Raw genomic sequence first — 23,986 nt, 5'->3', positions numbered from 1 at the left:
CAATCACTACTAAGCATTTTTTTATAATGTAATTTGTGGAAAGAGGATATGGGTAGGGAAACAGCAAATCAGTAGCAAGTGAAAATAGAAAAAAGTTAAACTTTTTCAAACAGTACATTAAAGTTACCTGCTACAAATACTGTTATGGGTGGAAGTCTCATTGACTCACAATTCTTAATGCCTTTACGTTTGGCTTGCTTTTTATTTGTCATTCCTAGAAAAAAAAAAGAAAATCAATGAATCTCTCAATGATAAACTTGAATAAAAGACATTTATCTTCATTTTAAAACAATATAGTTTATACAATACAGCAAGTTTACTTTATATGTAACAATACAGGTCAGGAACATTGTGGATAAGAAACACTGACAAGGATCAATATTGACATTACAGCTCATGTTAACATATGTATTCCTATAGAACTAATGACTCACATTTGCAAAATATTTCAAGATTGAAAAAAGCAGAGTAGTATTATAGAAAGGACAAGAGATGAAGATGTGAGCCTGCAGGTTCTACTTCAGGTTCTGAGCTAAACCAGCTCTGAAACCTCAAGTAAGTCACTTCATCTCTCTGAAGTTTTTTTTATTTGTAAAATGATGGGATTGGACCAATGATTTATGAGGTCCAACAATGAGATTCTATGATCTTAATCTTAGAAGTAGTGACCTCTTCAATCAAACTGTAACTAATCCTCTCTACTAGAATTTATCAATTTCATTAAGGAATAGAAGAAACAAAACTTGTAAAACTAGATTATATGTTCAATTATGTCACTACTCTACTCAAACTACAGTGGCTGCCCATTGAGTCTTTAACCTAGCCACCTCCAAAGTTTGCAGTCTTCTTATACCTTACTCCCCACCATATACTCTTTTTTTTTTTAAATATTTGGCATATTTTTCCACAGTTACATGATTCATGATCCCCTCCCCCTGCAGTTCATGCATCATTGTTCAAAACCTATTTTCATGTTACTCATATCTACAGTAGACCCACCATATACTCTAATTCAGTGAAACTGACTTCCTGGCAATTCCATGAATAATTCCATCTCTCAACTCCAAGGATTCTCTCTGGTCATCCCAAATATGGAATGTTCTCCCTCCTCCACTGAAACTACTAACTTCCCTGGTTCTTAAAAGAAGACCAATTAAGTTCCAATTTAAAAACCATCTCCTAGTTCAATTCAATCAGAACAAAGCTCCTACTATGTGACAGGCACTGTGCTAAGCATTACAGATCCAGAAAAAAAGCAAAAGATATTCCCTGCCCTCAAAGAACTTACAATCTAATGAAAGAGATAATATGCAAACATATATCAAGCTATATACAGAATAAGAAGAAAACAATTATGACAGAAATCACAGGAACTAGGATGACTTAAGAATGACTTCATATAGAAAGTGAAATTTTTAACTGGGAATTAAAGGAAACTGGGGAAGTCAGTAGTCAGAGTGGAGGAGAGAGAATATTACAGGCATGGAGAACAGAGAAAATGCCCAGAGCTGAGAGATACCAGAGAGTCTGTTCCATGTTCATGGAACAGCCAAGTGTCACTACATTGAAGAATATGTATTACAGAGTAATACAGGTAAGTGTAAGAAGACTGGAAAGATAGGAGGGGGCTAGCATAAGAAGGACTTTGAATGTCAGAGTAGTTTGTATTGGATCCTGAAGGCAACTGAGTTAGAGGTGAGGAGCAGGCAGATGTAAGGGGTAAATTTAGGGGTTTTTTTAACTGAATATAAATTTAGTTAGTCGCCAGGGATTAATTCAAATCCCAATAAAAATACTCGTCAGTTTGGGAATTTTTTGGTGGTTTAATTAATAGAGAGAGAAGGAATTAAGAAGAAGAAGAAAGAAAGAGGTATGAGAATTTTCCAGCCTCATCTAAGCTAAGGGAAGTTCAGAGACCTCAGCCACGAGGCCTCCTCCAAGATGAGAGGCCTCCTAAGAGGATAGCATTTTAGGAAAGGTAAAGGGGGAAAAAAGAATCAGCCTATACTCCGAGAGAGTTCAGGGAAGACACATCACCTGACCCCCCACTACTGAGCTTCTCCCAGTCACCGCACCCAGGACACTCACCACCAAACCCAGACAATAGCTGCAGGCACACCAAGATACCCAGACGCCTAGCCATGTCTCTGCCGCGAAAAGAGAGCCAGAGCCACCTCTTGGCAAAAAAGAGCAGCAAGAGGAAGTGACACAAATATATAGACTTTTTTTTACATCCCTTCCTGAGTCTCACATGTGCCAATGGTAGCTTAAGCTTGACTTCAGACAGCCTAGGAGGTCTGTCAGTTATTTCCTATTTGACATTTGTCTCAATACTTAATCCTTAAGTAGGGGTATATACATTCCTTATTGTTAGACTAAGTAGGGTGGAATAAATCTAAAATTCACACAGGGTGACATGATCAGATCTGCATTTTAGGAAAATTACTTTAGTGGCAAAATGGAAAATGGAATGGAGTGGGGAGAGACAAGGCAGGGAGACACACTAGCAACCTATTGAAGTAATCAAAGTGTGAAGTGATGAGGGCCTGCACTAGAGTGGTAGCAGTGTCAGAAGAGAGAAAGGGACATATTGGAGAAATGTAACAAAAGTGAAATCAGAAGGACTAGGCCACAAAATGACTATGAAAAACAGTGAGTATTCCAAGATGATTCCTAGATTATGAGCCTAAAAGACTAGGAGGATTGTTGCCCTTCACAGTAACAGGAAAGATATGAAGGGGTAAGAAGGGTTGGAGGGAAAGAACATGAATTCAGATTCAGATATAATCAGTTTAAGATGTTTAATGGCTGTTTAGTTTGAGATGAATGAAAGGCAGTTGGAGAGGTAAGATTAGAAATCAGCAGCGATATAAGGCAGTGTGAATTTTAGATTTACCCCACACTGCTTAGTCTTTAAAATTCTAGCAACCAGGAATGTATACCCCCCCACTTAAGGATTAACTGTGGGGGAGGATGGTCTATGACCCATGTGTGCTAGCAAGTGACAAATCAGAACTGACTGATCCCCCTGGGCTGTCCAAAGCCAAGTTTAAGCCACCATTGGTACATGTGAAAGACAGGAAATGATGTAAAGAACTTCCTTTATATTTCACCTCACTTCCTGTGAGAGGGACTTTGGTGATCTTTGGCGGTGGTAATTCACTTGGAGGAGCTCTGGATCGTGGGACCTCAGACTGTTTCCCTGAGACGTCCATATGGTGAGTTTGGTTAAGGCTGACTCCCTGTTTCCTTGGCCCTTTCTGAAGGCACTAGCCTCCAAGGAGGCCCCTCATCTTGAAGGAGGCCTCATGGCTGGAAGCCGAGCTAGATCTAATCTTCTGGGAAGGCCCCTGGCTGAAGCCTCTGAACTTCCCCTGGCTTTGACCAAGCTGGAGCAGATCTTCCCCTTTCTCTCTCTCTCCCTCATTCATTCTTAATTTCTTCCTTCTATTGTAAATAAACCATAATAAAATTCCATTCTGACTTGAGTATTTCATTGGGATTTAGAATTTAAATCCCTGGCAACCACTAAAATTATATTCAGTCTCAACCCTAAAATTTACCCTTAACAGTTGTAAAGGCTGGATTTGAGAATCATCAGAATAAAGATGGTAGTTAAATCCATGAGAGCTATAGAGATCACTAGTAGAGTAGTACAGAGGGAGAAAAGAGGACCCAAGACAGAATCCTGAGGCACCCCTAAAATTAGGGAGAATGGTCTGGAGGAGGCTCTAGTAAAGCAGAAAGGGAAAGACAGATCATATAAATAGGAGGAAAAACCAGAAGAGAGTGGTATCCTGAAAACCTAGAAACAGTAAGAATATCAAAGAGAAGAGAGTAATAAGCATTGTCAAAGGCTACAGAAAAGTCAAAGAGAATGAGGATTTGGAAACAAAAAGATTGTAGGAAACTTTTGGAGAGAGAACTGGAGGCACCTATTGTAAACAGCCTTTTTGACACGTTTAGCTACAAAAAGCAAAAAGAGAAATATGAATATGAGTTAGCAAGGATGAAATAATCAAGTGAGGGTTTCAGAGGGGACAGTCTGTTGGAGGAAACAGAACAGAATGCAATTATGTGAACAAACAGAAGGGTTATACTTGGAAAGTAGAAAGGCTGCTTCATTACATTTCTTTCCTTTTTTAATTATTTCCTATTTACCCTATAGAGTTTGTTGGTACATATTTGTTTTTGTGGACCTCCCCCCCCCCCATTAAATTGTGAGCTCATTCAAGGCAGAGACTCTCATTATTTTTTATATCCTCATACTTTGCATCCTCAGGTACGGACCCTAGTGTACTAGATGCTTAACAAACATTTACCAAATGACTAATTGAAATTGAGGATAAATTATACTCTCCAATATCCCATGGGCAACAGAAAGTTAGCAAAATGACTTTAAATTCCAGAACAATAATTTTCACCTTGACTTATTTTAACTTACCATGTCCCAAACTCTTGTTGTATTTTTCATGAACTGTAGAAAATGACTGCAAAGTACCATCATGACCTAATAGAACATAAAAAAGTCAAGCTACAAATGGCAACTTGAATTAAAGAAATTATCAAGTTAGATACAAAAAAATCCAAGCCCAATATGTAAAATTTTATAGGAAATTGGTCTTATAAATATCATAAGAAGCCAAGATGAGGGGTAAGGGAGGAACTTGCCTGAACTATCCCAAACTCCTCTTCAAACAACCTTAAAATAATGCCTCAAATGAATTCTGTAATAGTAGAACCAACAAAAGTATGGAACGATTTTCCAGACCAAGACACTACTTTAGACACAGGAAAGTTTTGTCTCCCTATGATGAGATTGGAGCAGTCTATTGTAGGCAGCCCAGTAAAGCAAGAAGCAAGTCTCTAACCCTCTACACAAGCTAGCCAAAGCAGGAGCCAGTACAAGGCAGCAAAAGAGCCTAGTCTAAGGAAAGCCAACAGGGAGCCCTAGAAAAAGTCAGCAGCAGATCCTGCCCTAGCAAGCCAGTACAGGCTTTGGATACAACTGCATCAGCAGCACTGACTTCCTGAACTCTGAGCCCACTCTGCATTGTCCAAATAAGAATGCATATCACAGAACAAGTTCCCAGTCCAAGAGTGAGGAGGAATACTACCACACTGGAGCCTGTGGTAGCAGGGAAGCAGGTATCCCAGTCAGAATAGGAATAGGAATAGGAATAGGAATAGGAATAGGAATAGGAATAGGAATAGGAATAGGAATAGAAACAGAAATAGAAATAGAAATAGAAATAGAATAGAATAGAAATATTACAGACCAAAATACAAGCCAGGAGAGCAGTGCCTCTCCTTAAATCATACCCCTTTGGAAAAACTGAAAATTTATAGGTCCCCTGAATTAGCTGTGAAAACAGCAGCATGAAAAACATGGAATTTGGAACAGTTCCCTCTTCACCCTAGTGTGAGAGCCCAATTTTAAACATAAAATTAAAAGTTAAGAAATAGGCAGGGAACGGGGGAAGCTGGGTAGCTCAGTGGATTGAGAGCCAGGCCTAGAGACCTCCCAGGAGGTCCTGGGTTCAAATCTGACCTCAGACACTTCCCAGCTGTGTGACCCTGGGCAAGTCACTTGACCCCCATTGCCTAGCCCTTACCACTCTTCTGCCTTGGACTCCAAGACAGAAGGTAAGGGTTTAAAAAAAAAGAAAAAGAAAAAAGAAATAGGCAGGGAAAACAACCAAACAACAAAAAAAGTACCTGACCATACAATATTACTATAGCGACTGGGAAGATCAAAACAAACTCAGAAGAGGACAACAAAATTTGGTATCAGGCCCAAAAGAATTCTTTGAAGAATTCAAAAAGGATTTTTAAAACTGAAATAAGAAAGATAAAAGAATTAGGAAAAGAAATGAAAGTGACATAAGAGACCATGGAAAAAGAATTAACAGTTTGGTAAATGAAACCCCAAGATGTATAAAAATTCATTGAAGAAAACAATATCTTAAATAAGAAGAATTAGTCAAATGGAAAAAGAAATATAAAAGCTCACTTTAGAAAATAAATCTAGCGGGCAGCTGGGTAGCTCAGTGGATTGAGAACCAGGCCTAAAGACTGGAGGTCCTAGGTTCAAATCTGACCTCAGACACTTCCCAGCTGTGTGACCCTGGGCAAGTCACTTGACCCCCATTGCCTAGCCCTTACCACTCTTCTGCCTTGGAGCCAATACACAGTATTGATTCCAAGATGGAAGGTAAGGGTTTAAAAAAAATAAAAATAAATAAATCCATAAAATGTTGAATTGGGCAAGGAAGCTAATGACTCTATGAGACATAAACAATCAAATCAAATCAAAAGGAAAAAATTTGAAGAAAATTTTTTAAATCTCGTTGGAATAATAGACCTATAAAACAGATTGTGGGAGGCAGGTTCTCAGCCTGAGTCAGGCTGAGAAATGGGAGGTTCATAGGTTTAAAAAATACATAAAAAAGACAACTAGAAAAGGGAAAGCAAGGGATTCAATAAGGTTAAGTTGTTTACATTAGTAGATGGGAAGATGATATTTATAACTTTTTTTTTTAACCCTTACCTTCTGTCTTGGAACCAATACTGTATACTGGTTCCAAGACAGAAGAGTGGTAAGGGTTAGGCAATGGGGGTCAAGTGACTTGCCCAGGGTCACACAGCTAGGAAGTGTCTGAGGCCAGATTTGAACCTAGGACCTCCCATCTCTAGGCCTGGCTCTCTGAGCTACCCAGCTGCCCCTATATTTATAACCTTTAAGAACTTTATCACTCTATTAGAGCAATTAGAAATAGTATAGATATATATATATATATAGATATATATATATATATATATATATAAAGAGAGAGAGAGAGAGAGAGAGACAGAGGGAGTATGAATTGCCTATGATGAGATGATATCCTAAAAAACAAAATTAAGGCAAAAGAGGAATGTCCTAGGAGAAAGGAGATGTAGAATGGGGTAAACTGTCACACATAAAAGAAGCATTAAAGAACTATTACAATGGAGAGAAAGATGGGGGTCAGAGTGACTGATGGGGATTGTCTGAACCTCAGTCTCATCAGAATTGGCTCAAGTAAAATTTAAAAATTTTTTAAAATTTTAATTTTCTGAAAGCAATTGACTCAAAGATGTATATGTTATATATACATATATATATATATGTTATATATATGTTATATATATATATACACACTCATTTGGGTACAGAAGAAGAGACAAAAGAAGGTGGAACTGATAAAAGGGAGAATTTGGAGAGGCAGGGGTCAGATGCAAAATACCTGTAAGGACAGGTAGTGGGGAAAGAGGAGAGAGATGGAGAGAGAGAGAAAGAATAAATTGGTGGAAAATGGGATGTAGGAAAACACACAGTAATCAAATGTGAATGTGAATGAAACACAGAAATTTATAATTAGATATCAGATTGGATTAAAAACCAGAATTTTATAATGTTTACAAGAAACACATCTGAAATAGAAAGAAACATATATAGTATAAAGATAAAGAGGCTAGAGCAGAATCTATTATGATTCAGCTTAAATAAAAAAGAAGGGGGTAGCAATCATAATCTCTGACAAAGCTAACATAAAAATAGGCATGATTAAAAGAGATAAGGAAGGATATACTACATTTTCTTAAAATATATTGGCAATGAAGTAATATCAATACAAAACATATACACACCAAATGTTATAGCATCTAAATTTCTAAAGAAGTTAACTGAGGTAACAAGTAGACTAGGACCTCGATTTTCCATTCTCAAAAATAAATAAGTCTAACCAAAAAATAAACAAGAAAGAAGCTAGGAAGAATTTTAGAAAGTTTGATACGATAGACCTCTAGTGAAAAGTGAATGGAAAGAAAAAGGGAAATCTTTCTCAGCAGTACAGAACACCCAAACAAAAACTGACTATGTATTAGGGCACAAAAAAGTCACAACCAAAAGAAATATTAAATTCATCCTTTTCAGACTATGATGCAATAAAAATTATAGTAGATAAAGGGATGACAAAAGAAATTGAATAACAAATTGTAAACTAAATGATCTAATCCTAAAGAATGAATGGGTCAAAGAACAAATCATAGAAATAATCAATAATTTCATTAAAAAGAATGATAACAAGAACTAAATCAATTGTACAAAAAATCAAGCCATTCTCCAATTGACAAATGGGCAAGGGACATGAACAGGCAGTTCTCAGCCAAAGAAATCAAAACTATTAATAAGCACATGAAAAAGTGCTCTACATCTCTTATAATCAGAGAGATGCAAATCAAAACAACTCTGAGGTATCACCTCACACCTAGAAGATTGGCTAACATGACAGCTATGGAAAGTAATGAATGCTGGAGGGGATGCGGCAAAGTGGGGACATTAATTCATTGCTGGTGGAGTTGTGAATTGATCCCACCATTCTGGAGGGCAATTTGGAACTATGCCCAAAGGGCGATAAAAGAAATGTCTACCCTTTGATCCAGCCATAGCACTGCTGGGCTTGTCCCCCAAAGAGATAATGGACAAAAAGACTTGTACAAAAATATTCATAGCTGTGCTCTTTGTGGTGGCCAAAAATTGGAAAACGAGGGGATGCCATTCAATTGGGGAATGGCTGAACAAATTGTGGTATATGTTGGTGATGGAATACTATTGTGCTAAAAGGAATAATAAAGTGGAGGAATTCCATGGAGACTGGAACAACCTCCAGGAAGTGATGCAGAGCGAAAGGAGCAGAACCAGGAAAACATTATACACAGAGACTGATACATTGTGGTACAATCGAAGGTGATGGACTTCTCCATTAATATCAAGGCAATTTCCCTGAACAATCTGCAGGGATCTAAAAAATATACTACCCACAAGCAGAGGATAAACTGTGGGAGTAAAAACACCGATGAAAAGCAACTGCTTGACTACAGGGTTGGAGGGGATAAGACTGAGGAGAGACTCTAAATGAACACTCTAATGCAAATTCCAACAACAGGGAAATGGGTTCGAGTCAAGAACACATGTGATAACCAGTGGAATCATGCGTTGGCTATGGGAGAGGGAAAGGGGTGGGGGGGGATGGGAGGAAAAGAAAATGATCTTTGTTTCCAGTGAATAATGTATGAAAACGACCAAATAAAATAATGTTTAAAAAAAAAGAATGATAACAATGAAACAATACACCAAAATTTATAGTTAAAGGCAAAAAAAAGAATAAATATGATAAGAAGCTGGTTTTATTGGGTGAGGAGCAAAAAAATAGATAAGCCATTGGTTAATTTGATTAAAAAGAAGAAGGAAATTCAATAACCAATCTCCAAGATGAAAAGGGTGATTTCACCACCAATGAAAAAGAAATTAAGATAATTATTAGGTAGTATTGTGCCCAATTTTATGCTAATAAGTTTGACAATCTAAATAAATGGATATCTTTTAAAATATAAATTCCCAAGGGCAGCTGGGTGGCTCAGTGGATTGAGAGACAGGCCCAGAGACAGGAGGTCCTGGGTTCAAATCTGGCCTCAGACACTTCCTAGCTGTGTGACTCACTTGACCTCCATTGCCTAGCCCTTACCACTCTTCTGCCTTAGAACCAATACCTAGTATTGATTCTAAGATGGAAGGTAAGAGTTTAAAAAAGGAAAAGAAAAGAAAATATAAATTCCCCAGATTAACAGAAAAGGAAACAGAATAATTAAATAATTCCATTTCAGAAAAAGAAATTGAACAAGTCATCAATTAACTCTTTAAGAAAAAAATTCCAGGGCCAGATAAATTCACAAGTGAATTCTACCAAACACAATTCATTCCAATACTATAAAAACTATGTCATAAAAGAATATTCATTGGTATGGGTAATGTTTAAAGAGGTTAATCTAACAATTTCCAGTGCAATCTGAATCACTAAAGATAGCATCAATAACTGAATCTTGATAAAGACAAATGAAACAGGATTAAGGAAGAGAAAACTGTCAAAATTATCAGTAAGGAGGTCAAAAAGAACTGTTAAATCTTGAAATCAACAAAAGGCTTAAACGTAGTATATATAAGGTAAATGGGAATATATATTGAAGTACTGAATTGAATGAAGAATTAAGTTATTCAATATAAAATATTCTTACTTGCACTAAGAATTTGTTGTCCATTTTGTCCATAGTATCTAATTTTGGTTAAAGGAGCACTATGACCCATTCTGAATTTCAAAATCCGACCTTCACCTGCAGAACCATCAAATATCCAAATCTGCAACCAAAAATAGCAAAGCATTCTCAATATTAAGTTTCTGAAACCCTGAATATCATAAATTGAGATTGAAAAAATTTTGGGAGAGATTATCATCACAGAATTTCTAAAATTGAAAGAGGTCTCTATGTCCAATCCAATTTCCTTTAAAGTATAACTGAAAATGATCTAGCTTTTACATAAACCTATTTCATTGGAATAGCTTGAATTGTTAGAAAGAATTTCCAAATACATAAAACTTGTATTTTCCTCTTTGCAACTTACTTATATTGCTCCAATTGGGAGGGAAGGAATATGAGTCTTGTAACCATGGAAAATTATTCTAAATCATCTAATTAAATAAAATTTTTTTAAAAAGAAAGAAAAAAGAAATGGCATTGAAGAGGTTCTGGGACTGTGACCCCAAGGACCTGGACCTAAATGGAACAGATGGGAATGAATCTGTTCTAATAGAAAATTGTGGAGTACCGCAGTTAACATAACTCCATAAATAACAGTGGGGCAGATGTAGAGCATTTATCCTGGGCTCCTATAGCTACCAGCGTTAAGGCAATTATATCCCTCATGTCTCAAAAAAAAAAATGCGCCTTCTCTTCTTTAATTCTCAGTTCACGTATTGCTGAAGCATACTTTGTAGAATCTTAAGCATAACCCTGCTGATATATTAAATGAGCATAACTGTTCAGTAATCTGAACATTCTTTAGCATTTCTCTCCTTTAGGATTGGGGTGTAAATTGATTTTTTTCCAATCCAGTGGCCACTGTTGAATTTTCCAAATTTGTTGGTATACTGAGTACAGCACTATAACAGCATCATCTTTTAGGATTTTAAATAGTTCAGCTGGAATTCTATCACCTCTACTAGCCTTACTAGCAACGCTTCCTAATGTCCACTTCATTTTACACTCCAGGATGTGTGGCTCTACATCAATAACCAGCCCATCCCCATCATATTTATTGTTGATATTAAGATCTTTCTTGTATACTCTATTATTTTCACCATCTCTTCTTTATTGCTTTTGCTTTTGTTGAGTTCCTGAGTTGTCTTTTATCATGCCCACTTTTTGCAAGAAATCTTTCTTTGATCATAGATCTTATATTCTAGGTTCCTATGCAATCTTTTATCTTTACAGCATCACTCTCCTTTTGTCACCAGACACATTCATAGCTAAGCTTCCTTTCAGCTTTAGCCCAATCACTTCATTAGTGTTAGAGTTCCTTGACCTCCACTCTTCCCCAGCAACATGCTAAACTTCTGACCTGAGGAGCTCATCTTCCAGTGTCATATCTTTTTATCATTTTAATACTATCCATGAAGTTTTCTTGACAAAGACACTAAAACAGATTGCCATTTTCTTCTCCAATGGATCACCTTTTGTCAGAACTCTCTCCAATGACCTATCCATCTTGGGTAACCCTCAACAGCATAGCTCATAGTTTCAATGAGCTACATAGGTCCCTATTAACAAGGCAATGATTCAGGATGGGTTCTCTAATCTGCCACGGTCATTTTAAAAGTTTGGTACCCAGAATTGTACATAATAGTTCATACATGATCTGACCAGAGTACAATGGGAATGCAGCCTACATTCACATTAACTTTCTTTTGTTTTTAACTCCCCCCCCCCATTTTCTGTTTTAGAACCAATACTGTGTATTGTTTCCAAGGCTTATAAGAAGGGTAAGGGTTAGGCGGGGGAAGGGGGGGTGTTAAGTAACTAACCTAGGGTCACATAGCTAAGATGTGTCTGAGGCTATATTTGAACCCAGGACCGCCCATCTCTAGGCCTGGCTCTCAATCAACTGAGCCACCTAGCTATCTCCAAGCTACTATTATCAAAATGTTGGTTTGTAGGAGCTTGCAATACACTAAAATGCCTAGATCTTTTTCAATTAAAATTCTTTCCAATTATAACTTGAACTAAAAAAAAAATTTTAAACCCAAATATAAAACTTTAATTAATAAAATTTAATTGAATTTAACATTCAATTTAATTTTATTAGATTCAACCCAATGCTCTTGTCTTACTAGATCTTTTTGACTATTATCTCATGTGTTAGCTATCTCTATAATCAATAGTTGAAGGGTTTCCTATCATGCTTGTTTCTTGGAATTCTCTGGAATAAGGATTATCATATGGATCCTAATACTATAATTGAAATCTGTTTTATTTATTTCTCTTGTTCCAGTTTCTCATTTCTTGTTTCTTTTCTCTCAAATTAAAGATAACACAGTAAAGAAAGAGTAGATTGTGTTGGTCAGTTATAAGAATATCACAAAAAGAAATCCTACCCTCAGTGCGTTATCAGCACCATTAGTAATGAGAAGTGGCTCTCCATGGAGGAATGTCAGACCAGCAATTGCTGTAGAATGGGCATTTCTCATTTGATTGATTAGTTTTCTTTCTTCTAGGTCCCAGAGACCTATATGACCAAGTGGGCTACCAGATGCCATTACTGGATGTCCATCTACATTTAAAAACAAAACAGCAACCAAAAATATGCAGTTAAGTAGTCTATAATTATAAGCTCTGTAAAGACAATTAAAATATACTAAATATCTAGCTCCTCAAAAAAATTCAACTGTTAGCAAAAATAAGTTGCAAAAGAATGTTTGATAGATGATAAAACTGGAAAAAATAACATAATTATTATACCATGATCCCTGCTCTTTTGAGAATTTCTGTGATAGTAGAGGACTCATTTAGATTAAACTTCATATAGAAAGTTTTCTATAGCCCAACATTATCAAATTTGTATAAAAACTTCTTTTTAAAAAGGCTAAAATGTCCAACGAATAATGTTTGAAAATGACCAAATAAAATAAAATAAAATAATTTCGAAAAATAAATAAATAAAAAATAAAAAGGCTAAAAATGTACCTGTACGAAAAGAAATTGACGTGATGGGACCCCAATCTTGGCGAAACATCATCAGTGTTTCATCAAATTTAATGTTGTGGATAATAATCTGACCAGACACAAGTCCAACCGCAATGACGTCCACTGCAGGTGCCTGAAAATTACCCCCCCAAAAAATGATCCATTTTAAAAATCAAAATATAATTGCTTTAACAGTATCATCTTGTTACTCTCTATCCCAGATTATCAAAAGATTTTATAATATCTTTTTCTGAGGATGTTTAAACAACAGAAAGTTAAGAGAGCTAAAAGGAACCTTAAGGTGATTCTAGCATTACCCCCAAATTAGTAAGTTTGTCTATAAAATGCTCCTCTCTAGGCTGACAAATGATATATATACAGAAGAACGATACAGTGTCTGCCTGGATATAAATGTGTACAAATTAAGTCTGTTACAAAATTTGAGTCACTATTTATGTCATTACTATAGAAAGAACTTCAAAAATTATCTTTTCCAAATATATCAAAATGAATAAAAATCATTCATTTCCAGGGTGAGATTAGGCTAGATAAATGATTAGACCACATGATTCCAAACAATTAATCAACACTGAATGTCATTACTTTTGTTCTATTAATAACTTCTCAAGCAGATTAATAGCATTTATAGTTACTATCTAAAATAATGCCAACACTATATAATGCTACAAGTTTTAGCTCAGGAAAATGACAGTTTCGCAAATGTCAATGCAGATCTCAATTTTTTCCTTAAAGGCTTATACATCTAGGAATTGTTTCTTTTTTTTTATCTGAATTTAACTGGTATCATTTATTTTAAAATTACATTCATCTCCCCTAACTCATCAAGTCATCACTTGTAAAACAGATTTTAAAAGGTAAAAAAAAAGTTCAGCAAAACTAAATCAACCATAACTACCCATGAGGAATTTTCTTTTAATTTCAAATTACTTTAAACTCTACATTTCCAAAGCACTATTATTTTCATTATAGCTGTCATAGGCACCAAAATAACCAGTTACACATGAAATTGTCGTAAACTTTACAAACACAGAGGTGTTCAAAATATAGAAAGGCACACAATTTCTTTCTTAATAGTAAATATACTAACCTGTTGGAGAGCTGTCACTGCAAAATTCCATCCTGGAAATGTATACAGAAGTTTGCTACATGGAGAAAAAACTATTTTAAAAACTAATTTCGAAGGGCAAAAATCAAATGCTTAGAAAACATGCAAGTGTGTTCTTCAGAAAATCAGAAATTATCGTGCCTTGCACCTAGTAAGTACAGTGTTACCTTGACACATGAGTTTAATTCATTCCATGGCCAAGCTTATAATTCAATTTACTCATGTATCCAAGTAGAATTTCCCCATTTAAATGAATGGAAATTAAATTAATCCACTACAGCCCCCAAAAAACCACATGAATTTTTTGTTTTGTATGCTTTTAAATACAAAAATGTACTTTATATAATAAGAAATATTAATATAACATATTATGCATATAATATAAGAAGAAAGAATGTAAGAAAATAAACTTGCTTATGAAATGTTGTTTATCTTCAAGGTTGGGTGAAGATGCTGGTGAAGGTTGTCATTTCGTGAGCTATTGCTTAACATTAACTTATTCCCTACACACATAATGCTACATTTAAATGCAAAATTGACCTTATACATTACTTATGATATGCAACTTTATTGCTAAACTTAATAGCTATTTTTTTACTTTACTTAATTACCATCATTTTCTTCATTGAATTTTGGCTATTTTGCCACTTTCCTTGATTTCACTTAAGAGGTCATTTAAACAAAAACCTTTCCATGGAAGTTTGTTTCTTCATCCCTTTCAGACCGTTTCAATACTGTGTGAAACAAGTGTCATCATACAGCTCCAACACAAGACCAGTTGCAATTTTTTCTGGTTGTGTCTTTTCAATAAACTTTAATTTTTTTCCCAAATACTCAACATTTTCTTAATCTCACTTATACTATTACCTCATCTACCTTGGGCTCCTCCCACAGGCAGAAGCTCGTGATTCAAATATCTGCTCGCAACTTGAAGCAAAAAATCCCCAATCATGACTGCTCATCTCTCAAATTGCTCGTGACTTAAAATGCACGTGTATCAAGGTACCACTGTACTCAATGCATTTGTTGAATTGAATTAGTATAAGCTTACTAAATTTAAAAGCTGGGCAAAGTCAAAATATTAACTGTTGTATGCTCTGTACTGAAATAAAGAATATTCTTTTTTTAATATAACTTTAAGTGTTTTCCATTTTTAGCCACCAAATAGTCATGAAAACAACATAATGAAGTAGATCACTAAACCAGATTACATTTCCCCATAGGAAAAAAAACTCTTAGTTAAAACTATGTAGCTGTTCTAGAATTCAGCATTAAATAAACCACAGGTATGGGGGGAAAGTGTCATAAAATAAAATATATAATTCTGTACCTCTTATAATCGTTCAAAATAGTGAAGTCATGAGACAAGGCCTACAAAAATAGATGTACTAGGGGCAACTAAGTGGCTCAATGGAAGAAAGTCACGACTAGAGAAAGGAAGTTCAGGGTTCAAATCTGGCCTCAGGTACTTCATAGCTAGGTGACCCTAGAGGCAAGTCACTTAACCCTAATTGCCTACCCCTTATCATTCTTCTGCCTTGCCTACGGCTAGTATCAATTCTAAGAAGATATGGGTTTTTAAAAAAATAGATGTACCATACAAAATTAGTATAAAAGATATGTCAATGTACAAGTGTACATTTATTAACTACAACAACTCATCCTAAAACCATTATGCTAAAACATCAAATGTTTAATTTACAATTTACAATCATTATTATTATCTTGGAATTAAAAAGGGCTTAAAGGGAAAGATTTTGAGAAGCAAAACCTTGTAGATATCCAAGGAACCTTGAAATAACTGATGCTTTCTTTCTCTTTTTTCACCAGTTTTCAATAAATAAACTTATAAGAAAGATATGCATAAAAAATTTTAATGTTCTCAGAAATGTCTCAAAATACTGCATCAATGAGGCCTGTTACCATTTCTGTGGACAAATCTGATCCATCATTTCTCACATTCATGTCCTATTTTTCTTCCTCAGTTTAGTCAAAGTTCACTCAAACCAAATAAAAGTCACTTCAATATTTCACACTTGACTGTAGAACCATACGAATAAATCAAAGTCAGTTGGATGGACTTTTAAAAAGGAGTTTCAAATTATTTTTCACTAGAAAATTACTGATAAGTCTGTCTAGATTTCCAAATAAACACAATTAAATATTAATTAGGCAAGCTAGTTGCTAAATGAGTGGAGCTGAAGAGCAGATAAGAAGAGGCTTGTAATAATTAACAATATTCTTACTTGGATTTTATATTCCATAACTGCAGGCTTCCTTGTTCACTCCCAAGGAGAATTTTGTTCAAGTAGGTACTTGGATGCAAAATGGTAGAAACTTTAAAAACAGCATTATCAAAGGTCAACTGAAGGTATTTTTCTGAAAAAAGGGAGACAGTATAAGGAACAAAAAATAGATTTAGCAAAGATTCAGTATTTCTTCCATATACTCAATATTAAGTCCATTTTAAAATTCAGATTTGCTATAAACATATAAGAATTCTATGAAGGGGTAAACAAACATAGTTTAGAAGAAAAGTCATGAATACCAAACATTATTAGGAGTCTCATCTGGAATGAAGAAAAAAATGACACGGACATAGAAAAGTGATCATAAAAAAGAAAAAAGTTCCTAGACATAGAAATATAGCAGGAAACCTCCTGAGATGTCATACTTTTGTAAATGATTTGGGAGAGACTATAGTGAATTCTCCAAGAATTAACTTATGATGCTGAGTTGTTCCAGATTAAATTAATGAAAGTCAAGTCAAGGGAGCAGCCAGGTAGTTCAATGGATTGAGAGCTAGTCCCGAGTTCAAATATGACTTCTTAGCTGTGTGACTGGGCAAGTCACTTAACTCCCATTGCCTAACCCTTACTGGCTCTTCTGCCTTGGAACCAATACATAGTGTTAATTTTAAAATGGAAGGTAAGGGTTTAAAAAAAAAAAGTCAACTTAACAAGGATTTATTCTGCTTATAACTAGGAATATAAAGAATGACCACCCACACACAAAAAAAAACCCAGTCCCTGCTCTCAAGGAACTCCCTATCAAAAGGGGAAATGACATGCAAATAGTCATGGCTAGAATAAATTGAAGATAATCATAGAGGGAAGGTACTAGAAATAAGAAGGATGGAGAAGCTAAGATTTTAGCTCAGATTCAAAAGGAAGTCAAGAAATAAAAAGGAGAGAATTTCTGGCATGAGGGATTGCCAGTAAAAATGCCAAGTCAAAGGTGATAAGTGTAAGGGCAGGATGAATGGAAGAGATGATGGAATGTTCAAAGGGAGTTTGATTGACAAAAGTGTACCTTAAAGTCAAGAGCAGGGGAGCCTGGGAAAGAACCAAGAGGACCTGGGAGGGATTCCAGAGAGAAGGGGCTTTTGGACCGAAGATCTTGGGGTGACAAGGTGTCTTGCCTTGTTTGAGATCATGCAAGGTCAGCCCAGAGATTATTAGAGAACCAGCTGTGGAGCTTCTCAGCAAAAGACTCATGGTTGCCTGACACCTTCATCAATATCAGAAGAGAGATTCAGGTCCCACAGGACCTGAGGGGACTCAGACTCAACGGCCTTTGAGCCAGGGCCCCCCCTAGAGACCTTCAGCACCTGCCTTATTCCTGTCCTGATCTCCTTAATGCCCTGGTGTTGGCTAAGATAGAAACTAGGAAAGGGAAGGAGAATTCCTGGTTTGACCTTGGGGGTCTTTCAGAAAGAAGGACCGTGGGGAATAAGAATTTAGGGACACCTTTCATCTGCTACCCGACCCCACATCTTTTGATTCCTTAAACCATTAAAGCTTTACTTCATACCACAGTCAGATAAAAGGGAAAGACTTTGTCCTGGGGGATACAGAAGAAGTAATCATCTAATGGCAGCTGATCAGACATTTCCCTGTGCCAGTCAGGCCCCCTGCTATGTCCATGAACAGAGGGGAGGATTGTATTTCCAAAGGACCTGGGGTATCCTCATTACTATTCAATAGGGGAAACCTTCCTCCAGCATACCAACACAGGCCCATCACTCCAGAACCTCCATCTTCCCGAAATATACCTTTATTGTCTCAACCCTGAAATGGTGAGTTAGGGAGAGCAACCGGTGGTCACAGACACTCAGGTCTGCCAGCTATTCCATCTTGAATACTCCCCTATACTCACTTTTCTGTCAACCATAACAGCTACTTCAGAATCCACCATTACTGGCTGGAAAGTTAACTATTACATAAGTGTTGCACATTGTACATATTTTTTCATTTTTAAAAAGTGTATTGATCATGTTAATTTTTTTATCTATTTTTCATTATCTTTTTTTTTGCCTTTAAACAAATGCTATTTGTTAAGTGATATGTCCTTTACATTCCACATAGGAGGGAAAAGGAAAATGAGGAAAATTATGGTAAGGTAAAAAACAAACAAAACATCAACAAAAACTTATTAAGGGGGAAAAAAAGAGTACAAAGTTTGGAGAAGAAATGTCTTTTTGAGGAAAGAGCAAGGAGACATCAGGGTCACTGGATCTCAGAGCACATGGGAGCAAGGTGTAAAAAGAATGGAAAGGCAAGAAGAAATCAGATTATGAAGGTCTTTGAATGCCAATTAGAGGATCTTATATTTGATCCTGGTGCCATGCAAGTTTACTGATGGGGTAACCTTGAGTTCCAATTTTTCTCCTTCCCTCTAGCTCTTCTTCCACTTATTGAGGAGGCAAACAATATTAATAATACTCAATATACAGGTGAATTTATGCAAACATTTCCATATTTCTATGTTGTAAAAATGAAAAATGTCAAGAAAAACAAAGTGGAAAAAACATTTCAACTTTTCACTCAGAGTTCATCAGTTCTCTATCTGAAGGTAGAGAGCATTTTTTAAATTGAGTCCTTTGGAATTTAAATGGATCACTGTATTCAAAGTAGCTAAGTTTTTCAGAGCTGATACCATTAAAATATCTTTGGTATTGAGTACAATGTTTCCCTGGTTCTGTTCATTTCACTTTCCAACAATTCATATAAATTTTCCCAAGTTTTTTCTGACATGACAGCCTGGAGTGAGAAGACTTGAAGAAAGGAGATAAACCAGAAGACTATTCCAACACTCAAGATGTAAGGTAAGGGCATGCACCAGAGTGGTGGCAATGTCAAAGGAGAGAAAGGAGGCTGTATAAAAACAAGTTACAAAAGCAGTCAACAGGACTTACAGTCAAGTGAATGAACACTGGGGAGGGGTGAAAAAAAAGGGAGCTGAGGTTGTGAGCTTGAGTGACTGGGAAAATGGTAGTGTCCTTGATAGTAATAAGAAAGTTAGGAGGGAAGGTTTTGGGCAGAAAATAATTGCTTTGGATGTACTGAGTTTATGAACATCCAGTTTGAGAGGTTCAAGACTGAAGGAAATAGGGCTGGATAACAAGATCTAAGAATCATCTTCATAGAGATGATATTGAATCAACTAGAATTGATGAGATCATCAAGTGAAATAGAACTGACCTGTAAAAAGGTTATTTTAAGACAAGTTAAAGCATTAACTTTACTTATATGTTTACATATATATGAATAGCAAAATTTCAGTAACCTGTTACCTCAAGAGATGGTACAATGTGAAAATGTAGAAGTTTGAAGAGAATTCAGATGAATTTTATAGGATGATGGACCTATGAGTCATTAAGGGAAGGTGGAGGTGTTCTGATGTTCTGGACCTCAACCTCAAACCCTCGGAAGTTGACCCACCTATTATTCACTTTGGGAATTTTCCCTAGGTATCACTGTCAAAGAAAAGATATTAATGGAAGTGGACTTACTGCTTACCACTTCCCTGTAGCATATACATGGCCTAGATTTATTTCTAAAGACTCCTATACTAGATCTGTAGTTATGTAAACTTTAAAAAATGCTTTCATTCCAGAACTATGTAGAGATGAGAAACCAAGCATGGTTGTTCCACAAATTAAACATAAAATCTAATAATTTACTAAACTTAGGGAATGCCAAAGAAAAGTTATATGCATACAAAATAAGTGACATCAAAAAGAAAATCAAATTGACAAACTATCAAAGTTGTCATCTCAGGTCTCAGAAATTTAATAGATGGAAGAAGATGGTATAATTCTTTTACTATAAAATAATATTTACTAAGGAAATTTATTCAGGAAAGATTATCTACATAGAGATTTAATTATTCCCATCCCACATTAAATTGCATAATGTTCATTCTTACCTTCTGAATATATATGCCAAATGATGAGGATACTGTCTATATCAATAGAGATGACATGATCCCCAAAGGGCTGTAAAAGGTGAATTTCTGCATTGTGACCCTTGAAGGTATGTGCAACCTATAACATTAAAAATTCAAATTATTTCCATTAGTTAGCAAGGCAAGCTCATTTTGAAAATGTTATTAAAGTAATATCCAAACCACCACAGTATTTAAACTTATATTTTATATAAGTAAATTATTTTTATAGTTATAACAAATGACAGGAAGTGAAGGCCTTGGTTTAAAATCCTATTTATATCCTATAGTAGCTAATAGCTAGTTAAAACAGTGAGAACCTTATCCATGTTGTCAGGGTTATCAGGATAATCAACACTGCCACTTCTGTTTTCTCATTATATCAATTAAATAGCTAGGGTACTCTCCTCTATCCTAAACAACTAGTGAAGTGACAAGATAGCATTTTTGGTTGGGGATAGGATCTGCCTTAGAAAGATGGGTAATTTAAACTTCCTCCTAGGTCTACAAAGGTATAAAAACAGCAAGGTTCCTGAGAGGCTGACAGAAAAAAAACAAACTCAATTCATTATGTTTCCTCTGTTAGCATGAAAATCAAGAATTAACCATATGAAATAGGTAAACTAGTATGTTTCCAAAACAAGTGACACAAACCTCTTTGTTTCGGGAAAATGCAGAGAAAACATTCCCATAGGCAGCAAAAACCAGTCTCCTATCAGCTGCCAAACAAGTGATATCCTGAGGTACAGAATTGCCTAGAAGGGAATAAACAAGAGTCGATGTTTTTTATCTTAATATAAAATAAAATATTCTAACAAGGTTATATGGGGGCATACACCCCTTCAGTTACTGCTACCTAAGAGACATTAGCTTTAAGGTCTGAGTTACAGCAGAACTAAAGCCAATTTGGTGCCCAAATTAAATGGGGTAAGATGACAAGTCAGTCTCAGTAACAACAAAAACATGTTTCAAGATGAGTAAAGAGGGAAATGAACAAGAAAAATAAAAAACTTGAACCCTATTGCTTTTCTCATAATAAAAAAAGCATCTTAGCGAGTGACTATTTCCATGAAATAGTTTTCCTATTTATTGAAAACCTAAAAAGCACTTTACATGTACAATTGGTATCATATTGCTTGCCTTCTCAATGGGTGAAGGGGCTAGAAGGAGGGAAGTTAGAACTCAAAATGTTTAAAAATGGATGCTTATTTATATATATGTATATGTATCATATGAGAAATATAAATATTAAAAAACATGAAAAGCAATTTTCAATTTTACAAATGATATTTTTTTAAAACTCACATTCTATAGGATGCAGCCTACAGTTATATGTCCTATGGAAGGTTCCTGTCCTCTGAAATTAGATCTCTTAAAGGGTTCATAATCCAAACAGCCCCAGAATATAAAATTCATTTGTAAAGTATATTACATAAGGTAATGGTTAACTAGGGAAAATATTTCTATAAAATACCTTTGATTAGGATATAACATCCAAAAGAACTAATAAATATATGTCAAAAGCTATAGTGACCAAAAGATATAAACCTTCTTTAAAAGTGAAGTATTAAAAATTAAATGAAAGAATGTTCCCAATCATTGTCATTTTCATTTTTTAGTCATGTCGAACTTTTTAAGTTGGGATCTTGACAAGAATACTGGAGCAGTTCACCTTTTCCTTCTCCAGCTCATTTTCCAGATGAGAAACTGAGACAAATAGGGTTAAGTGACTTGCCCAATCACAGAGCTACCTCATTATATTTACCAGTAATTTGACCTCTCAACCTCATTTTCCTTGATTCATAAAATATGGATAAAACTACTTGTAGTATTCACCTCAAAAGTTTTTAAAAAGAGCAAATGAGATGATATATACAAAGTGCTTTGTGTGGCTTAAATTATGCATTATACAAATGTTTGCTGTATTATAATTTATGGCATTCTACTGATTTATCAACATGTTAACTCTGTCAAGAAAAGAAATTAATTTGGAATAATTGGTTCAATAGCAATCCATAGGTTCTTTGTGGTTAAATTTTCAAATAAATGCCGATAAACCATTTGTGTAATAAGTCATTTTTAAATTCTGCCAGGAATGATGCCAAACTTACTCATTGGCAGTTTCCAAAATCTATCCTCTTCTGACCCCAGAACCTTTGCTAACTGGAATGTATGCTCCTCAATATCTTGCTAACAAACAGCTTTAAAAAGCTTCCATAGTGAGATCTAAACCTTCCTGCCTTCACAACACTCCCATCATAATCATCCTCGGTGGAGGGTATCATCTCACATTTCATTGAAAAAAAAATGACGTCATTTGCCAACAGCTCCCTTTTCTACCATCCTCTCAGGTCAGAAATCTGACACCATTATTTTATCCTTCATTCTGTTATCAGATTAAAAAAAAAGAGGTCCTTTTCCCAGCCAGTCAACCCTTCTATTTGTACCTCTATCCCATCCCTTCCCAGCTTCTTCAGCAGACTGGTCCCACTCAATATTACCTCATCCTATCACCTCTCCAGTTGCTCACAAACATGCCACTTGATCTGATTACCCTACCAGAAATCTCTCTATATCTCTTTCCCTTTATGGTGAAAATCTTTGAAAAAGTCAAACCAAACTAGATACCTCTCTTCTTACTAGCTCCTAAACCCTCTGCAATTCGACTTCTAATCTTACCATTCAACTGAAACTGCCCTCTCAAAAGTTAGCAGTGCCAAATTTGGCTAAAAGCCAAATTTAATGGCCTTTTCTCAATTCTTGCCTTCTCTGCAGCATTAAACATTTAATCATTTTATGGATATTCTCTCCTCTCTGGATTTTCATGACACCACTACTCTCTTCTCAGTTTTCTGTTATTTCTTCCATTTCAAACTCACTGACTATTGTCCCCCAAGACTGTCCTAGGTCCTCTTCTCTTTTCATTTACCCACTGACTGAATCTAATCAGCCTGCTTTTATACTACCAAGAGCTACAAAGGTTTTTACCTTTTAAAATACAATAAAATTTGGGGGCAGCTGGATAGCTCAGTGGATTAAGAGTCAGTCCTAGAGATGGGAGGTCCTAGGTTCAAAGCTGGCCTCAGACACTTCCTAGCTGTGTGACCCTGGGCAAGTCACTTGACCCCCATTGCCTAGATCTTACCACTCTTCTGCCTTGGAGCCAATACACAGTATTGACTCCAAAACGGAAGGTAAGGGTTTTATAAAAAACAAAATAAAATAAAATAAAAATAAAAAAATACAATAAAATTTTTTAAAGTAAAATCATTTTTATCTTTGGGTATTACAAAACCACTTTGCTATGTTGGATTTAGCCTGTGGGCCAAACCATAATTTAGTGACCCCTGCCCTATACTAGTCTCAGTGATAAGCAAACAAGGATTCAATTATCACATCTATTGAGATAATTCATTATGTCTATTGCCATACCTTCACTACTAAGCTATAATTATGATACTACCCACAGCCTTTTGAAAATCTTTAACTGTACTTCCCCAAAACATAACAAGACCAAAACAATTCAGTATCTTT

The 23,986-nt window shown here is 35.6% G+C and overlaps 1 protein-coding gene across 2 annotated transcripts in view; it reads right to left on the bottom strand.

The window, feature by feature from the left end:
* Positions 1-23,986, bottom strand: part of WDR36 (WD repeat domain 36) — a 52,021-nt gene that overhangs the window by 23,537 nt on the left and 4,498 nt on the right. For both annotated transcript variants that reach the window (XM_001369854.4, XM_007486597.3), the window contains exons 3-11: positions 21,107-21,207; positions 20,435-20,552; positions 16,471-16,603; positions 14,207-14,261; positions 13,099-13,231; positions 12,510-12,685; positions 10,096-10,216; positions 4,445-4,510; positions 128-214 (exon numbers count right to left, since the gene is read on the bottom strand). In XM_001369854.4, coding sequence (XP_001369891.1) covers positions 128-214; positions 4,445-4,510; positions 10,096-10,216; positions 12,510-12,685; positions 13,099-13,231; positions 14,207-14,261; positions 16,471-16,603; positions 20,435-20,552; positions 21,107-21,207 — 990 coding nt within the window. The remainder of the gene's footprint in view (positions 1-127; positions 215-4,444; positions 4,511-10,095; positions 10,217-12,509; positions 12,686-13,098; positions 13,232-14,206; positions 14,262-16,470; positions 16,604-20,434; positions 20,553-21,106; positions 21,208-23,986) is intronic.

This window comes from Monodelphis domestica, chromosome 3, assembly GCF_027887165.1.
Source record: "Monodelphis domestica isolate mMonDom1 chromosome 3, mMonDom1.pri, whole genome shotgun sequence".
NCBI classification, from domain to species: domain Eukaryota; kingdom Metazoa; phylum Chordata; class Mammalia; order Didelphimorphia; family Didelphidae; genus Monodelphis; species Monodelphis domestica.
The sequence above is the reverse complement of the archived record's forward strand: the minus strand, read 5'-3'. Positions and strand labels throughout refer to the sequence as shown.